Source organism: Heliangelus exortis, chromosome 3 (genome assembly GCF_036169615.1).
Source record: "Heliangelus exortis chromosome 3, bHelExo1.hap1, whole genome shotgun sequence".
In the NCBI taxonomy this organism is placed as follows: Eukaryota; Metazoa; Chordata; class Aves; order Apodiformes; family Trochilidae; genus Heliangelus; species Heliangelus exortis.
Genome location: NC_092424.1, coordinates 91517975 through 91535773, shown reverse-complemented (window position 1 = coordinate 91535773; position 17799 = coordinate 91517975). Strand labels below are relative to the sequence as shown.

At 40.3% G+C, this 17799-nt stretch overlaps 1 protein-coding gene across 4 annotated transcripts in view; it reads right to left on the bottom strand.

The window, feature by feature from the left end:
* Positions 1-272: 272 nt before the first annotated feature.
* Positions 273-17799, bottom strand: part of ELOVL5 (ELOVL fatty acid elongase 5) — a 40554-nt gene continuing 23027 nt past the window's right edge. For all 4 annotated transcript variants that reach the window (XM_071741730.1, XM_071741733.1, XM_071741731.1 and 1 more), the window contains exons 3-8: positions 17416-17603; positions 8240-8317; positions 7199-7370; positions 5594-5718; positions 3626-3760; positions 273-2176 (exon numbers count right to left, since the gene is read on the bottom strand). In XM_071741730.1, the coding sequence (XP_071597831.1) occupies positions 2045-2176; positions 3626-3760; positions 5594-5718; positions 7199-7370; positions 8240-8317; positions 17416-17603 (830 nt within the window). In that variant the 3' untranslated portion in view covers positions 273-2044. The remainder of the gene's footprint in view (positions 2177-3625; positions 3761-5593; positions 5719-7198; positions 7371-8239; positions 8318-17415; positions 17604-17799) is intronic.

Genomic DNA, 17799 nt, shown 5'->3' with positions numbered 1-17799 from the left:
TCAGCACCTCGTAGCCATTTGAGCTGCTCCACATTCAGTGAGTCAGTAATCCCACTGGGAGGTTTAATCTAAGTTTTTCTACAGCCAGGCAAGGGAACAGCACTTAGTAACAGCCAAAGGTTTCTGTAAGGAATTTGTTACCAAATCTCTGGTATGCTGAATTTCTCTGAATATCTGCAGCTCTCCTTCCATCATGACAGCTCCTCCTTGGCCTGATACAGGATGGAGCAATGCACTGAATCTGTAAAAACCCACCAGAATTCAGGCAGAGATCATCAAAAGTGTTTTAATGATTAAACCATGTCAAACATTAACAATGTAGGTATATTCAGATGAGCCAAGGGTTTATTTCTAGCACATTTAGACAGCCTAATTTGAACATTATAGCTGCTGTACTGAGCTATGTAAAGACTCTGCAACCAGTACCTAGAAATGAAGACACACGCACAAGCTGTGATAATGTAAACATAACAGACACTGTCTCCTTCAAAACAAGGAATGAAACCCCACAAGGCTAGTAGAACTACTTAATTTCCTAAGAGATGTGCAAAAGTTTTAAAAAAGATTTAATCTTTAAAAAAAATTTAAACATGTTATAACTGGCATTTATATAAATATGAAAAAACAAAGAATTAAACTTGAGCAATGACCGACAGAATGTCTTGCGCAATTCAGATTTTCAGAGCTTAATGAATAAAATATTCTTAAGCCAAACTCCACCACGGCAGATACCAGAATACCAGCAACAAATTTTGGCCTTGTAACCAACTCCTCACATGTGCAAGGCAAGATTTTATAAGGAGGAGTAAATTTAACACACACTCAAACCAGATCCTCCTGTACCAAGCCAAAACATTACTGGTGATATACTCAACTCACATTACAGAAACAGACATTTCCAGCACATATCAATAACATTTGAAAAACATTAGGTATGACTTAGACTGTTTAATTTAGCTTGTCTGGGAAAAAAACACGATTGTGTTAGGCACATTTTACAAATTAACATATGCTTCATGAAGAACAGTACAGATACCAACTAAAATGCACACAGTTCCATCAGAAAAGCATCTTTCTGTCTTCGTTTTTAAATACACTTTCAGATGTGTCACAGACTTAAACAGTAGCTCCTAAAACGTGGATATGGCTATGGTAATAACACTTGAAATTCCACCAGTTTCCATATTAAAAACTACTCTTTATTTAACATTGAGGATTTATCAGAAAGAAGGAAAAAAAATAAAGAAAAGATGGGTCCACCCTGTACATACTCTAACCCTTAGAGACAATATTTAAATATTACTGGACTGTGTAAGCGCCAATTGATTTTACATTAGTGACACACTTCAAATAAAAAAATAAGATCTATTAAAAAGGTAAAACAATCCTGTTTGTGACTCTTTAGTCAGTTAAAGCCAAATACACAAATCTAAATGTGCCACTTCCAATTTCACTGTATTATGTAGGAGATACGTAACATTGTGTATCACATACAGAACAGTAAAATGCTCAATGGATTCTTCTAAAGTGACTTTTTAATAAAAAGCCAGACAACTGAAAGGTTGAAACATAACCTAATTTTTAAACCAGTAATAAGCTTTGGGCCCTGCTTTTTAATTTAAGGCATGTGTGTTTATCTACTGAAACCAGCATCATACAAATTACATCTACAATCACATGCATGATCTACAGTAAAAAAAAATGGAGGTTTAGATTACAGTGTTTTCAAATTGTGAATCATAATTCAGCACCTATCATATTGACTAGTAAGGCAACAGCAGTGTTGGATACTATGATAATACTCCCTTCCACAGTCTATAGCGGGGTCAGTGACAGCCCAGAATTATTTTAAAACTTTAACCTACTTTTATGTTCTGTATACAGTTTCTAGGGTGTTTGCACTGGTTAAGTCCTACATAAATCACACTATTCTAGGCAGGAATAGTTACAGTAGCTGTTAGAGTATTAGTGCACAACTCTTATTGTGCTTACAATCAGATGATTTCGTTGTTGGGGTTATCAAAATGGGTTTTCAGTTTGGTCTTCAATCCTTCCTTTGTTTCCTTTGTTTCACATTGTTCTCAAGGGAAGAAAAGCTGTTTGTGTATCCATTCACAGTGGCCGTGGAGCCGTTCTGATACTCTTTCCTCCTCGAGGATGCCTTCTTGTTGTAAGTCTAGAATATACAGAAAGACACATGGTTTTGCTTAAATAGATATAAATAACTGCTTCCTCACAGTAACTCAGGAAACTCACAAGTAAACTTGCATCCACCTTTTTTAAAACCTCATGCTGGTGAAAGAGTCTAACAAGCTCTATGATTTTTTGTGTGAGCCTCTACTATGCTTTTCGTTCATCACAGCAAGAGAATTAGTTCAGTGGCAAAGAAAAAGCCTTGGTAGTATGACAGTAGCACTGATAGTGTTACATTAACAGTGTATGAGAATGAAGGGAAATGGGTTTATGAGCAGATATGGCAGAAGAATGTACTCAAAATGACAAGCAAGGAAAGAGGCTTGATGCACAACAGGTGACTATCTCAAACAAAGCCTGAAGAGGCAGGTAAACAAGATCAGTGAGGGAAGACAGAAATGTGAAAGGAATTTGCACTGGCTGACATGGCAAGCAAAAACTGACAGGATCAGGGAATTTTAGGACAAAAAAAAATTACATTAAAAAATATACATGATTAGACTTTGTGAGAGACACTCAAGCTGTCTGACAAGACCATGTTTCCCAAGATATCTGTATGTGAATGTTAAATGTTAAAAAGTTAAAGTACAAGTAAAACTGATGAAGAAGGTCAAGTGATATTTAGAATATATCATCATGTTTAATTAGCATGTTCATGTACAGCAAGTGATATGAACTATGGAACTGATTTTAAGCAGTACTGGAAGATCAGATAGGGAAGCCTGCTGTTTCTCACCATGAATCACTCTTTATTAGACCCGAAATGCTCAGATCTTTCAATATTTAAAATATGCAACAGAGCTTGCTTGTTTGGGACCAGTAGGCTTTCTTGGTTTGATTTTCTGAAGATGAGAACATTTTTGCACAGAGCTTTATGATGAACTACTCAGAATGCCACATGTCTGTTCAGACGCAAAATAAGTTTTGTAAAAACACAACTCAACCCCCTAATTTTCCATATGGAAATACAAACATATGCCTGTAAAGGTGAGTCCAAACCAGGTTTCTGTATGTTGGGAGTTTGGAAAGTTTCCTTGGATGCAAAACAAGCATTTCCCCTTGTAAGAGCAGTAATGAACAATTCCTCTGGGGTGCTTCACAGGTTCACAGGCCACTGTTTCGTTTAAGACTGGGAAGCTGTTTTTTAGATAAAGTTCTTCCTCTCCCTTATATGAAGTTAAAGTTGCATTAGTAAAACATATATTTTGATGCACCTGCTTACTGCATTTGCTAATTGTTCTGAATTTAAGATACAAAACATCAGAAGACTTAAAACTGGATGGCAGAACAACAAGTATGGTATACTTTAAGAACATATGTATGTTACTGGAAGGTAGAAAAAGGATATTTGAAGCATATTTTTCTGTATACAGCTCTCCAATAAAATACAGCCTCCAGAATTCTACAAAGAGTTAATACATTCTACTTTTACCTGAATATAGAAATTTGTGAAGAGGATAATCAAAGAAATCATATAAGAAATCTGGAAATACAGCCACCCCTGAGGAAATGCACATGGCCAAACAACACCACAGCTGGTCTGGAAGATTGTCAGGACAAACTGAGTCTGGAGAGAGAGAAAAAAAGAGAAATGGAATACATTAATGCAAGGAGGAAAAACAACATTAGTGACCAAAATCTCATTAGTTATTTCCAAAACAATGAAAAAATATGTAATACTCTGACAAGTTTATCTTCTCTGTCTAACTACCATTGTAAACTTAGTTAGCAGACATTCAGGTTGCTGTATTTTGCTGTTTCAGTGCTTTAATTTGATTAACATTGTTCCCCTTCAAGCAGTGGAGTAATCTCTGTGGATTTACTTGTACATATATTAAGGAACAAAGACCACCTTCTTTCTGCTGACAGCCCATTGGGCTTTGACTTCACTACCCTAACAGAGTAAACCTGCATCTCATTGCTTCAGCTGCAAAAGATTTGGGGTCACTGGGTGTACACACAGATCCTGTGATCCTCTTCCACAGACACGGGCTGCCTGACATATGCTTCCAGTGTAAAATTCTGGGGGCAAAAGCTTCAGAAAAGCTGGGGAGGTAGTAGAGGGATAGGCTTTTTATTATTTTCAAGTATCTCTTTTGGAAAAACAGTCTGGGGTTAAGTGCTGCAGAGGGCCTTAGGCAAATTGCATCCTTACATGAAGGCTGCCAGATTAGGGAATGTTTATTTAAGAAGGGAAAGACTGCTGCCCTAACTACTATGCATTGGGAACAGGCTGGGAAGTGAAAACAGCAGTGACAATAGCCAGAGGAGCAACCACAGCACCCAGACACTTGCACTCAGTAGCACTCAAACAACCACAATGAAAAAGAGCCTAAATCTGGAAGGAAAAAGAAAAACAAACCAACCCACAAAGAAAATACCTTTGCTCCCCCCCCAGGAAACAATGATCCCCACTGCTACAATACTTAACCATCCTTCAGGAAGGAGGAGTGCTAAAAAATAAAAGATTTTGAAAGTCAACACTCTAAACTGCTGCCAGCAAATATTAATCATCACCAGCAAATATTACTAAACCTATTCACAGCTCTGAGAAGGTGCTAAGAGGGGTGGGGGATGATAACAAAAAAACAAAACCAAAAACCTCTGTGTGTGCTTCAGTTTCCCCACCTGCAAGATGGGGATGACAGAACACCTTGTGTACAGATTTCCTTGTGGTGTTCTCTCATGTCATATACATTGAGACCTGGTTCTTGTGCAGTATGTGCCATACAGCTTATTTTGTTGCTGTTTTCACCTCCAAAGTGTTTGGACTTCATCATTCTATGCACAGGAAACAACACCCATGAATGCAAGGAGTCCAACAAAGACTTACAAGAGAAAAAGATCTGTCCAATTAAACTGGAGAGAGACCAGAAATATTGAAGAGTTTTTAATAAACCATTTGCAACTGCATGCAAATGTAAGAGAGAAAAGCCATTGTCCCACAGGACTAGAATGAAGGGCTTTGTTAGCTGTGGACTTCATTGCTCTTGGTTTCTGGTCTGTCATCTCACCATCAGCCTGAGCAACCAAACACGGTAGCTCCAGCAGGCCTGGAAGAAAAGCTTCTCTCTCCTCCATGGTTAGTGAGTCCCAGAAAACCCAGCACTGAGACTCCCCAGTGCATCTACCTACAAAAGATGGGGAGGTAGAGAGAGATCCCACACTGTTCTCAGCACTGATCTGCATACACCATCAATCCCCAGCTCCCCAGCATCGTGAAAACAGGGGCCCAGAAGCTGGATTTCTATGGTGATTTAGGCATGTAAAGATGTAGAAGGAAATAGCCTTCATTCTCCCCTCTTCTACACCTTGCCAAAATTTTCTAACTCACTAAAGATGGGAGGATCCCATTGCTATTACTAGAGCCTGTTGAAGCCCTGAAGAGCTAATCACTCACCAGCTGCCCCTGAGTGATGTACTTCTTCCACCACAGATAAGGGCGCATTGCTGGAACAGCAGACAATCCGTAGTAGGAGTACATGAGGACGTGGATAAAGCTGTTCAGTGTGGCACCAAAGTAAGCTAAAAAAAGAGCAAAAGAAGAAGAAAGTATACTGCATTACCAGGAACATGCTGTTTCATAGGATCTACAAAAATAAGTTCAAAATGTTACTATTTAAAATACAATCTTTCTTAGAAGAAAGGCAAGAGATGAATTTTTTTTCCCCCTGATTTTTTTCCTGCTCGCCCAACAAAGTGGCTGAGCTGCTTTGCAGCCGTGCAGTTTATATCACCCTTCTGGTTTTGTTTCCCTGGGTTATTCTTTTTCATTTCTTCTCAAAGGAACTGAGGAAGCTGAGAAAAAGTAGACCCATAAACTTGGCCCATAAACAACTGATAACACTGCCCATCTAAATTTAGGCTTATTTCACTTCCTTCTAAGCAGGACCCTATTTTGTTATTTATAACCAAATGCAACAGGTAACTGAAGAAACTGCAAGTTGGCCTTTTCTTTGCCCTTGTTTACATCACCTTCAGTCATTGAAGAAACTTCTTGCTTGACAACAAACTGCATGACCAAGCAAAACATGAAGCTTGGAAAGGAATAAGAAAAACACACCACTAGAAATAGCACCAAAGTATTTTCAGGCCCACACAAACACAAGATTGACTCCAAGTATCTCCACTTTTGACTGTTGTATAAACAGGGATTGACTTCTTGGAGAAGAATGTGGTTCCAGATGCACACTTTTTATAAGTTCAGCATTACTCACTGTTGTGCTGACAACATGAAACAAATACAAGTTTCTATGTTGTTTGGCTCAGGAAGCAGACTCCTGAGCAACTCAGACTCTTGTTCTGCACTGCTGGGAGTTCACATCCACTGAATTTGAAAAGCTTTCTTCCTGGATGAGCACAGCCAGCATCTACGGACTGCACATCTGAACCACAACTAAGCCACACTAATACAATTAGGAAACTAGATGTACCAGCAATGAGATTTAAGAATCAAAGCAAGATAGCCAGAGGTTAGCAGGATTTAGACAAGAGAGACAGAAATCTCCCACTTAGAATTTATTTGGTGAAGTTCATTAGCACTTAGGGGACAAGATTTCAATTAAAATAATTTGTTATAGCTGCTGGTATTATGAGATTAAATTAAGAAAGTAACATCTCAAGTGATCTTGACATGTCCAAGGACAAGAGTCACTATTAGCCATCTTGCAGCCAAAACAAGCTTCTGGTCCAGACTTGGAAAAGGATATTATTTCATTAGAGGGTCTGCAACCACCCACAAAAAGGGAAAACAAGGTTGACAGGTATCAGACCTGGACTATTGTAGCTGCCACATAAATTCTGCAAAGTGCAGTGACATGTCTTCTAGAGGCTCTGCAGGCAGCTTAATACCTGTGGCTATCTGCAATAGACGTGTTTCAGCCATGCAGCTTAATATGAGACAATAAATTCTGCAGTTCAAGGGACCAGAGATACTTGGTCTGACCAAAAGACCCAAAATTAGTCCCTTTGCTGCAAGTGTTCTCCATCATAACCCAGTACTTACAGTGACCACAAGGCACCCAGTTCATGACAAACCACCAAATGTTCAGCATTGTTGCATGGTGGTAGACATGCAGAACAGTGATCTGATGATTATTTTTCCGCAAAATGAAAAAGAAGGTATCCATGAACTCAATGAGTTTGGAGAAATAGTACCACCAGAGGACACGTATGATCTAGAAAGGAGGAAACAAGTTTTACAAGAATTGTACATTCCGGGTGCTTTCAACCCTTTTCACTAATCAAAAAATGTGAGATGGGTATCAGTCTCTTCTTCCAGTTAACAAACAATAAGACAAGAGGAAATGGTTTTGATTAGATAGCAGGAAAAATTTATTTACTGAAAGGGTTGTCAAGCATTGGAGTAGTGTGCCCAGGGAAGTGGGTGGAGTCGCCATCCCTGGAGGTATTTGAAAGATGTGTAGACTTGGTGCTTAGGGACATGGTTTAGTGGTGGACTCGGCAATACCAGGGTAACTGCTGCACTTTATCATCCTAAAGGTCTTTTCTAACACGAAATATTCCATGATCCTGCCCTACACTGCTGTGATCTTCTGTAATGATTCAGCCATAGCTTTCCCTGTAGGAGAGCGAGGTACAAACCCATAGCTACAGCTGAAAAAGGATGACGAAGACTCTTTTATGAGGCTATTGCTGTTCACTTGGGATATTCTGGGAGAAACAAGGCAATATTTAACCAGAGTTGGTCTTGTAGTGCTCTCTGTAAAGGAGAGGTCTGAACAGTAACCAGAAGAAATCATCACCACATCTCAGAAAAAGAAGGGGAGTCACAACACGCAAGGGTTGTATACAGTCTGAAGACAAAGTCCTTTGTTCTTTGACCTCAGAAGACTTACAGATAATCACTCACCAAAATACCAACTATGAATATATTATAGATTAACTATTATGTTTGGCAATGCCTTTGTATTGTAAAAGGAGGAAAAAAGCATATAGTTTGAGCAAAATCTGTACAATCAACACTGTTCTGCTCTCCACTTACACACAAGTGGATGCTATTAGCTGCAAGCCTCGATTATGTTACCTTCATGTCAGCTTCTCCTCCACTGTGCGTATCCTGACAGAAGAAATTGTATCCTCCTTCCCATACTCCTGTCACCAGCTGAGAAGACCAAAGAAGAAAGTGTCATTTGGGGAAAAAGCTGCACTCCACAGCACATGCAAACCTCCCCATCTGGTGTCAGGGGACTCCTGGGCATTAGTCTGAATTCAAGCCCCAGGCAATGACTGAATCATGGAGGAGGGTGAATTAACAAATGCTTCCAATTGGGGTATACCAGAGTAAGAACAGGAGGTAGCATCTTATCCTCACTTATCCCACAATCTGTTTGGTCTGCAGTCCTGTTCCAGGCAGTATCTTAAGAAATGTCTTTCTTTCTTGGGTGATGATCTCGTTGTGGGGGAAAGTGAACAATCACAGTGAATATTTCTTCTGATTATTTTTGCAATAGGAAATATTATATTTTTAAGAAACTTTATACATGCAGATCTGACTACAATTTTCTAAACAGTAACAGAGTATATCTTCAGCTTTGCTATTCTTAACAGCTAACAGCTGATCTTTTACCATGCTGAGGTTTTTCAAAATCTTTTTAAATAATTCACTCATCCCAAGTACGTCATATCCCTCCCAGTACAAGTGACTTCCTCCACAGGATGTGATGCTGCTTGCCTGACTTTCTGGCACAAAAAAAAAATAACACCTCAAGTACAATGTAATGACTTTTTAAAAATAATGACCAGCTATTAGTCATGAGAAAACAATGGAAAGCCTGTTTCTGAGGTACTGGCTGAAACCTCTGGAGAAGCAAGAGGCAAACTGGATGTCCATGTCCCACCCCTTCCTCCAGAGCAGAGGGAGAGGAGCAGACTCTGGAAGAGGGCAGATGCAGGGGCAGGATGAAGGTGTGATGGGAGGAGGGAGTGGGTACAAGGACAGGAATAAAACTTGTCTTAATATCACAACAGAAGGGATCAATAGATGTTGATTATAAAGACATTTTTCCTCTTGGGAATAACATGAGGAAAAGAGTAACAAATTAAATTATTCCCAAGTGAAAAAGAAAATTGTTAGGTATCCCCAAAACATTTTAAATACAAAGACAGATACCCTGCACAAGCAAGTTGTCTGATTTTGGCCTTATGCCAGATTGAAAAAAAGCTTTGCAAAGCCAAGATGAAAAACTATTTGTACCATAAGCCATTTAAAATGATCACTTGATTAAAAGACCACAATAATTTGTACATCTAAATGCTGCTTAGAGCTCTGAATGGGAAGCTAATTCTGAAAGGTACAATAAAGATTATCACTTAAATGATCTGCCTTCCTCTAATGTTATTTCCTTCATAGCTCATTTCCCCCTTAAATTAACTTTTAAAATACACAATGAGCCTCCGTCATTATTTTTGACCTTTTGAGATAGAATTACTGCCATGACTATAATAGAAAAGAAAGAAAAAAAAAAAAAAAAGAGAGAGAATTTGTTATATCATAACATATAGACCTGGAATTATCTAGTATATCAGATATATATCAATACCATTCTGCCACAGCAAGAGCAGGGCAACCGTGAGCATTGCCACAGATCCAAGCAACTTCTCTATGCAAGCAGCAAAGGAAATGCAGCCACAGGAGGACTCTTCTCCAGGTGGTAGGGCAGACATGGCTGTGATAAGCACACCAGTATAAAAGTGGCACCGTGCTGAAGTACCAGCTACATCCTGGAGCAAGCCTTGGACCAAATTGCTCTTAGAGCTGTGAGGCTTTGCAAGCACCCGCCAGTCCCTGGGACAGAAGACCACATTGTGCTGTGATCAAGCTGTTAAGAGCTGACAGATGTTTTCATACAGTTCTCATAGTTCAAGGAAGTGTTAGGAATAGAGGAATAATCACAATGTTTATATTGTAATTAATCTAAATAGCATCCATCCATCAATCCAAACAGCATTCATCCTTAGCCCTGCAGTCCATAAACTTCTCTCTGCTACAGGCTAGCATAGTAAAACCTAAAAAGTGTTCTCTGCAAGTGACACAAGTTCACTACCTGAAGCATAATGCAACCAAAGGTGTCTGGATTGACCTCTCTGAAGGGCAAAGGCACCCATGTGACTGCAGCTGCTTTCCAGAAGAGCATATAGTACAGTGCTGGGTGTTTTAATACTCTCACAGACACAGCTGTTTAAATTATAGAAGCAATGCAACATTTCTAGGAGACAGCAACATCTTTTATCATTTATATAGTTGCTACAGTTAGAAAAACAATTCAATCCCTCCCTTTCCAGAAGGAATTCAATGGTGACAAGCTGCTATTGCTGCCCATTAACTGCTGCTGGTGCCCACAAACCTTGCTTGGTGGGACATAAACCTGGCTTGGTGGGACATAAACCTGGCTTGGTGGGACATACAACACACACAGAGAGCAGCTGCTCCTGGGCCTGACACCACTATTTCTTATGCCCATAATACGTTCAACTTGTGCTTCAGAAAATGAAACCAAAGGGCCATTCTTGAGACCTGACTAATGGTTCTTAAATGGCTGTGTGATGCCCAGAGCTGGGTGCACAGCAGCAGGGACCTGCTTACATGGCACCCAGGAAGGAATAAATGGAGGTGGCAGAAATTGCCAGCCAGTGCACTTTGTCATTGCTGTGTTTGTTGTGGCCTGCTTATAGGATGGCCAGAGAGTTTTTAACCCTTCCTTACACCTACTGCACAGCAGGTCTTGACTAGTCTAGCACTCTTTATCTTCCCAGAGATGGGCTGGTGGCTCCTCAGCCACCCCAGGCTTGAGACAACCTTTCCTTGTCCATTACTGTCCCTAAGAAGTCTTTCATCTTCAGGTTGGCAGGAGCCCAGGCTTGTTAATGGCACCACCAAGGGCACATTTCTATTGAGTAATTAACACGTCTCAGTAAGGCTGATTATAATAATTTTCACCAGGGTGAAACACACAAAACCAGACAGCTCCTTCATAAGCCAATTAAAATCGTACTCAAAGTCAATGTTCAGTCCTTCAGCTCCAGGGAAAACCCTGCAGTTCAAAGTTGCTTTTGTGTGCAAGAAACTTGTATTTCCTTCACCTGCACTGGAAATTTCCTTGCTATACCACTTTCATTTTGTAACTCTGTTGCTGAATTATTTAAAAATGCTGTGGCTTGTTCATTTTTATCAACTCTGCCACGAGAACAAATGACACTGACGCCAGTCTGAATGGGCTGTGGGAGAGGTTTTACCAGGGAGGATTTTATTTTCCCATGATAAAACCAAAGTCCTAGACTTGCTAGAGTGGGGCAGATAAGAGACCCAGCACTGCATCACACTGTCAAGGCATGATTGGTTTATGAGCTTCAAACCAGAGTTAGATTAGAGTGAAAAGAAGCAGAAGTTCATATGTCTGATCAAAGCAAAAGCCTGCAGAGATAGGAAATTTTATCTTTACATGAACTCAGTCACCTCAGGACAGAGATAAGGGCTCTCAGACCTGTACAGAAAGAAAGGGGAGAGGAAAGAGCAGCCTGGCAGCAAGCTGCAACCCACAGCTCACGTGCCATGGCACCTCTTCACCAAATCCTCTCCTTCCTAAAACAGGGTGCAGCTCTTAGGAAGCTTTTCCTACAGCATATGCAAGACCTCCCTTGTTAGTAAAATGAGAGACTTCACTCAGGCTAATTCAGTAGGAAATTAATATTTCAGATGAAGACAGAAAAGACATCTTTTAAGACAGTGAGCCTTCAACACTGATCAGTTTTCTCAAATAGAAGCCCAGGTAGTCCAGATCACTCGGCTCATATTTATAGCAAACATTCCCAAAATAAAACAGGTCTGCATGCCATATGACTAGGTACCTGCCACTCTACCTACTTCGTCAAACTACCCATCTGAGACACGAGCAGAGAGGTACTGGCCCTACTCACAGTTTCACAAAAAAACCTGACTGGAGATCCCAGTGCAGAGCAGTGATTCAGGTGGAAGCAGTGCTGCCTCTGCTGCTCCAACTACTCCCACAGCTCTTTCAGGTAGAGCCATGCCAGCCAGCAGGCAACTGACCCATATCCTGCAACCCCTCTGCCAGCTGCCCTGCTGCACACACCTCCTTCACCACACAGGCCCCTGCCAAAGGCAGAAGTGTTATTTCCTCTCAAAGCCCAAGCACTGCAAATTTATATGGAAAAAACAATTTTTGTTTCCCCTTGATGAGCATCCCTTCTTCCTGAGGCATGGGCATGATGACGCTGCCACTGCAGCACTTGTGGGTCCCCCTAGAGAAACCTCTCCTTCTCCCATAAGTCTGTCTTGCCTTTTGTATTGTCTGGGACAAGCACTAATCTGTTCTGCTAACACCAGAACTCAGCCCAGTCTCTAAATACCCAAACAAGAGATTTATAGCAGGTACACAGAGAAAATACTATCTTAGGAATTCCAAATAAGAAATATAAGACCTGTAGTGCTCTTCAAATAAAGCTGTATTATATTGCTTCAGTAGACCAAATGGTGCAAGCACACAATAACTAGAATTATACAAACCCCACAGCATGAGATGACTTTTTCCCTCCACATTATTGCAAACAAACATTTAGACGTAAAGGTCAGAAAACCGCATAGCTCATCTTTCTTATTCCACTTGAGAGGATGCCTCACTTTAACACCTTGTTGTGGGCATATAATATTTAAACTGAGCTGTGATGCTATGAATCATGACCTGAACCATAACAGCTATAACTCAGAAAAAACTCCAAAGCATCATTTCAGGTGTATTACGTATAAGCTATTAAAGCAGCCTGTCTTCAGACATGCTACCAAACAAGTTTATAAGTGGTGATCTTTTATGGCTTTCCTCAAACTTGGACTAAAATAGTTTAATTAAAATGAAATGCAAAGTCAAAACAAGGAAGAGCACAGGGAGTTTCATCTCTTTTTTGAACACTCCTCTTCACCACTTCACCTTAAAAGAGAGTATGGGTAGGATAAAGTGCTACTGCTGTATAGCTAATCCTTCAAAGCCAAATTTCCACAACTGATGTGACCTGAGTGAGGGTATTGTCTGCTTTGCACTGACACAGATGACTGTGGAGGCAGTAGAGTTAGCTAATGTACCTGGGAAATGCAGGAATGTCACTTTTTTTCCTCTATCACCTGGCCCTTTGGCTCTCTCCCTGCAAATATCAAGCAGCACAGTGTTACCTCAGCAGAGCTCACTACCTGGCAGCATTTTGATGGGATCAGTCCCTTGTTGCAAAACACCTTTTGTCCTCACATCCAGCTTGAAAGTGCTGCCAGACTCATCTCATTGCAACTATCATGAGTTTAATAGTCCTAATAACACTGTAGCTTTGGGTATTCCCATTTACAAAGAGAAATATATTTACAATACCAATGGGCACTTCCATATGGGTAACCTTACATAAAAGCAATATTCACTTTGATGTAAAGCATTTCACTCTATAAGGATAAGACTTAATATTCACTGCATTTAGGTTGTCTCACTGCTTAACAACATAAAAGCCATTCAGCTGGTTATGAGGACTTCTTCAGTATATATTTATTATTCAGTATATATATAATCAGTATATAAATATAATTAATAGTCCCTTCTTGGTAACCACTTCATGGTTTGGAAACTTTGAGTATTATCCCAAGGAAAAATTATTGGCTACCCTGAAAGAGTTTTATTCATACTTAGTATAACTGAAGAAAAGGCGTTCTTGTAAACCCCCAATAACATAACTGAAGGTTAAATTAAAACATTATTATTTAAGTAATATCTGCATAAAATAATGCTGATACTATCCCTGAAGTCCTGAGTGGCACTACTTGTAGACAAACTATACAGATCAACACACATTTTTTGCTGCATTATAAGATCCTGACAGGGAGATCAGAAATGTAAGCACATCAGTAATACAAATTGTTCCAAGTACCTGCTGGATCCAAACGTGGTCCCCATGAAGAATTAAGTATCAAAGTTGTTAAAAGCACAACTCAGTAATTTTTTGGACTAGAAAATTCATTACATAGGAGAAATAACCCTAAATCACTTCCCATCAAAACATTCCACTTGTAAAACACTATGTAACTATATAACTACAACATAAAGGAGAATTACAGCTTGCATTTTCTTCTGAGCATATGCCAAAAAAAAAAAAAAAAAAAAAAAAAAGATTAGCAGTTTTAGCTCTAGCTTGTAATCACATGCTGAAAATGAAATCTCTCCTTTCTGAATGGAGGAAAGCTTCTGGCTAAAAGCAAGCCACACTATTCTGTAAATTAAAGCCCCAAACTCAAACATTTGCTGACCACATTCCTATTTTCACTACCATAGTTCTTAATTGTCATTTTAGTAAAAAAGTACGCTCTGGGATGTGTAAACCTTTACAGAGCCTAAATCTTTGTTTTCTTAAGAAAGAAAGTCCCACTGAGTTTGAGGGACATATGTATATTGAGATGTTAACTTCCAAGAAACAGATGAATCACAACTGCATTGATGCAATTGTTTCAGCAAAAGTAGGAAGATGCAGAAGAAGCCATTCCCCCTCCCTTCCAGTTGCAGGGAATAATGAGGAAAGAAAGAAAGAGGAGCCAGGAGATCAATTCCTGGCTCAAAGCCTGGTATCAGTGGCAGAGTTTGGGGTTTTTTTGATCATGGGTCACTCTACACAACACCATGCATACCTGCTGGGGACAGAAGGCACACACTTGTCTCAAAGGTAGGAAAGGATCTTTGCACAGGGGTTAGCAGGAATCACTGAAAGAGCTTTAAACTAGATTTGAAGGGGGAAAGAGAATAAACCAGGCTCATTACAGATAAGCCTGGGGGCAGCACACCAGTTTTTCAGGGAGAGTTCTAGTGAGGTTCTGTTGTGTCAATGGAGGCAATGGATTGAGAGCCATGTGACAGCAAAGGCACAAAGGTTATTGATGGGTTAGAAACTATTGAAGTGCCTGACAATGGTCATGTAGGAATTAGGGTTTCTCCCCCCTAAAAGGTGGCAGGATCAGTAGCCCAGCTGAAGAACATCTATACCAATGCACACAGCATGTGCAATAAACAAGAGCTGGAAGCCAATGTGTAGCAGGAAAATGATGATACACCTAACATCACAGAAAGATGGGGGGATGATTCACTGGCACAGCTGGGCTGCTACAAACTCTTCATCAGGGATAGCAGAAGGAGGGGCAGGGGGCTTGCTGTATATGTTAAGGAGTGTTTTGATTGCCTAAACTTAATGCTGGTGATGAGAGTTGAGTGTTTATGGGTAAGAAGAGGGAGGAAGGCCAACAAGGCAGATACCATGATAGGAGTCTGTTATAGGCCACCCAGGATTGAGAGGCAGATGGAATATTCTATAAGCAGCTGAGAGTAATCTCCTGATTGCTGGCCCTTGTTCTCATGAGGGACTTCAGCTCTCCAGATGTCTGCTGGAAATACAATACAGCACAGAGGAAACCATGGAGGAAGTTCCTGGAGTGTTTGTAAGGTAACTTCTTACACAGCTGGTGAGTGAGCCAACCAGGGAAGGCATCCCCCTGGACCTGCTGCTTGCAAAGTAGAGGACTCGTGGGTGATGTGATGGCTGGGAGCTGTCTTGGGAATAGCAACCATGAAATGTTTTTAAGTTCTTGGAGAAGTAAGGAGAGGAGTGAAAAGAACTGCTGCCTTGGGCTTCCGGCAGGCAGACTTTGGCCTCTTTAGGAGACTGCTTGACAGAGTCTTGGGAAGCAGCTCTAAAGGGCAAAGAAGTGCAGGAAGGCTGGGTGCTCCTCAGAGAGGAAATCTTAAAGGCACAGGAGCAGACATCCCTATGTGCCAAAAGACAAGCTGGCTTGCCTGAACAGACATCTTTGGCTGGAACTCAAGACAAAAAAGGAGAATTTATGGCCTATAAAAAAAGAGCAGGCAACTCAAGAGGACTGCAAAGATATCATTAGGCTATGCAGAGACAAAATTAGAAGAGCCAAAGCCCAGGTAGAATATAACTTGGCTACTGCCTTAAAACACAACAGAAAATGTTTCTTTAAAAATTTAACAAAAGGAGGGTTAAGGAGCATCTTGAAAGGAGGTTGTAGTGAGGTATGTGTTGGTCCCCCCTCCCTAGTAACAAGCAACAGAACAAAAGGAAATGGCCTCAAGTTGTACCGTGGGGAGTTTTGATTAGATAGTAGGGAAAACTTTTCCCATCAAAAAGTTGTTCAGCACTGGAACACTGTGCCCAGGGAAGTGGATGAGTCACCATCCCTGGAGGTTTTTGAAAGAGATGGAGATGTGGTGCTAAGAGGAATTGGTTAGTGGTGGACCTGGCAGTACTAAGTTAAAGGTTGGACTTGAAGATCTTAAGGGTCTTTTCTAACCAAAACAATTCTATGATTCTGTGATCCTATTGCAGGCTTACAGAAATAGATGCAAAGAGTGTGTGCCTGACTAAACATTTAAATCCATTTTGCACTCCAAAACAAACTGCAGTTTTGCTACTCAGTATTTTGCTCAATCCAACAAGGCAATCACATCGAGCCTAATTCCTAGGCAAGGAAGACTGCTGAAGGAGTAGCCAGGTTCACACTGAAAAACCAAGCTTTTATTTGCACTGAGCAAGAGAAGTGCATTTGAAACATTGCTAGTCAATGTCAGCATAGCTGTTTAGGGAAAGGTTTATTTTATACTGTTCTTACAGGTAACAATATTTACAGCTATGATTTTCTTCTTTGAGAAGTGACATTGAAGAACCACTGCAACACTTATACAGTTCATTGCTCCAACTTTAAGAGGGCTGTCCTCATAGACTGTTTTGGAGATCCAATCCTTATCACTCTGTACAACTACTGGAAAGGAGGTTGTAGTGAGGTGGTGTTGGCCTCTTCTCTCAAGTCAGTAACAATAGGACTAGAGGACATGGCCAGAAATTGCACCAGGGAAGGTTTAGCCTAGCTACTTGGAACAGTTTCCTTACTGAAAGACTAGTCAGGAGCTGGAATGGGCTGCTCAGGGAGGTGATGTAGTCACCATCCCTAAAGGTATTCAAAACCCATGTAGATGAGGCACTTCAGGACATGCTCTAATGAGCATGGTGGGTTTTTTCCTGGGTTGACAGTTGGACTCAGTGATCATAAGAGGTCTTTTCCAACTGTGACAATTCTGTGATTTTCAACATAAGCCAATATAATTAAAACAGATACTGCAAAATAAACCCAAACTCCTTTTCTCCTACCTCATAAAACATATACAGAGAGAGCAGTGTGAGTCCAAGGTTGTAGACCACTAAAATACCCCTGCATGAGAATGGTTGCTTATTCCGCATGTACTTTGGTCCTAGCCACACGATTAGTAAGTACAATACTGAAAAGATGAAGGTAGGTGTGTAGTTCTCCAGAAGAAGCCATCCTTTTACTCTGGGATCTGAAAGAAACCCAAATATACAAATATTTAGATTTTGAAAGGGAGGAGTTCAATGCATCCAGAAACAGCTGCACTTAAAATGCATCTAGCACTGAAATTAACAAAGATGAAGGAAGAGAAGCAAGCACTTTCATTAAGAACTACAGTGCTCATTACAAAAAAAATTCACAAAACACAATATTTTAATTATTTAGTT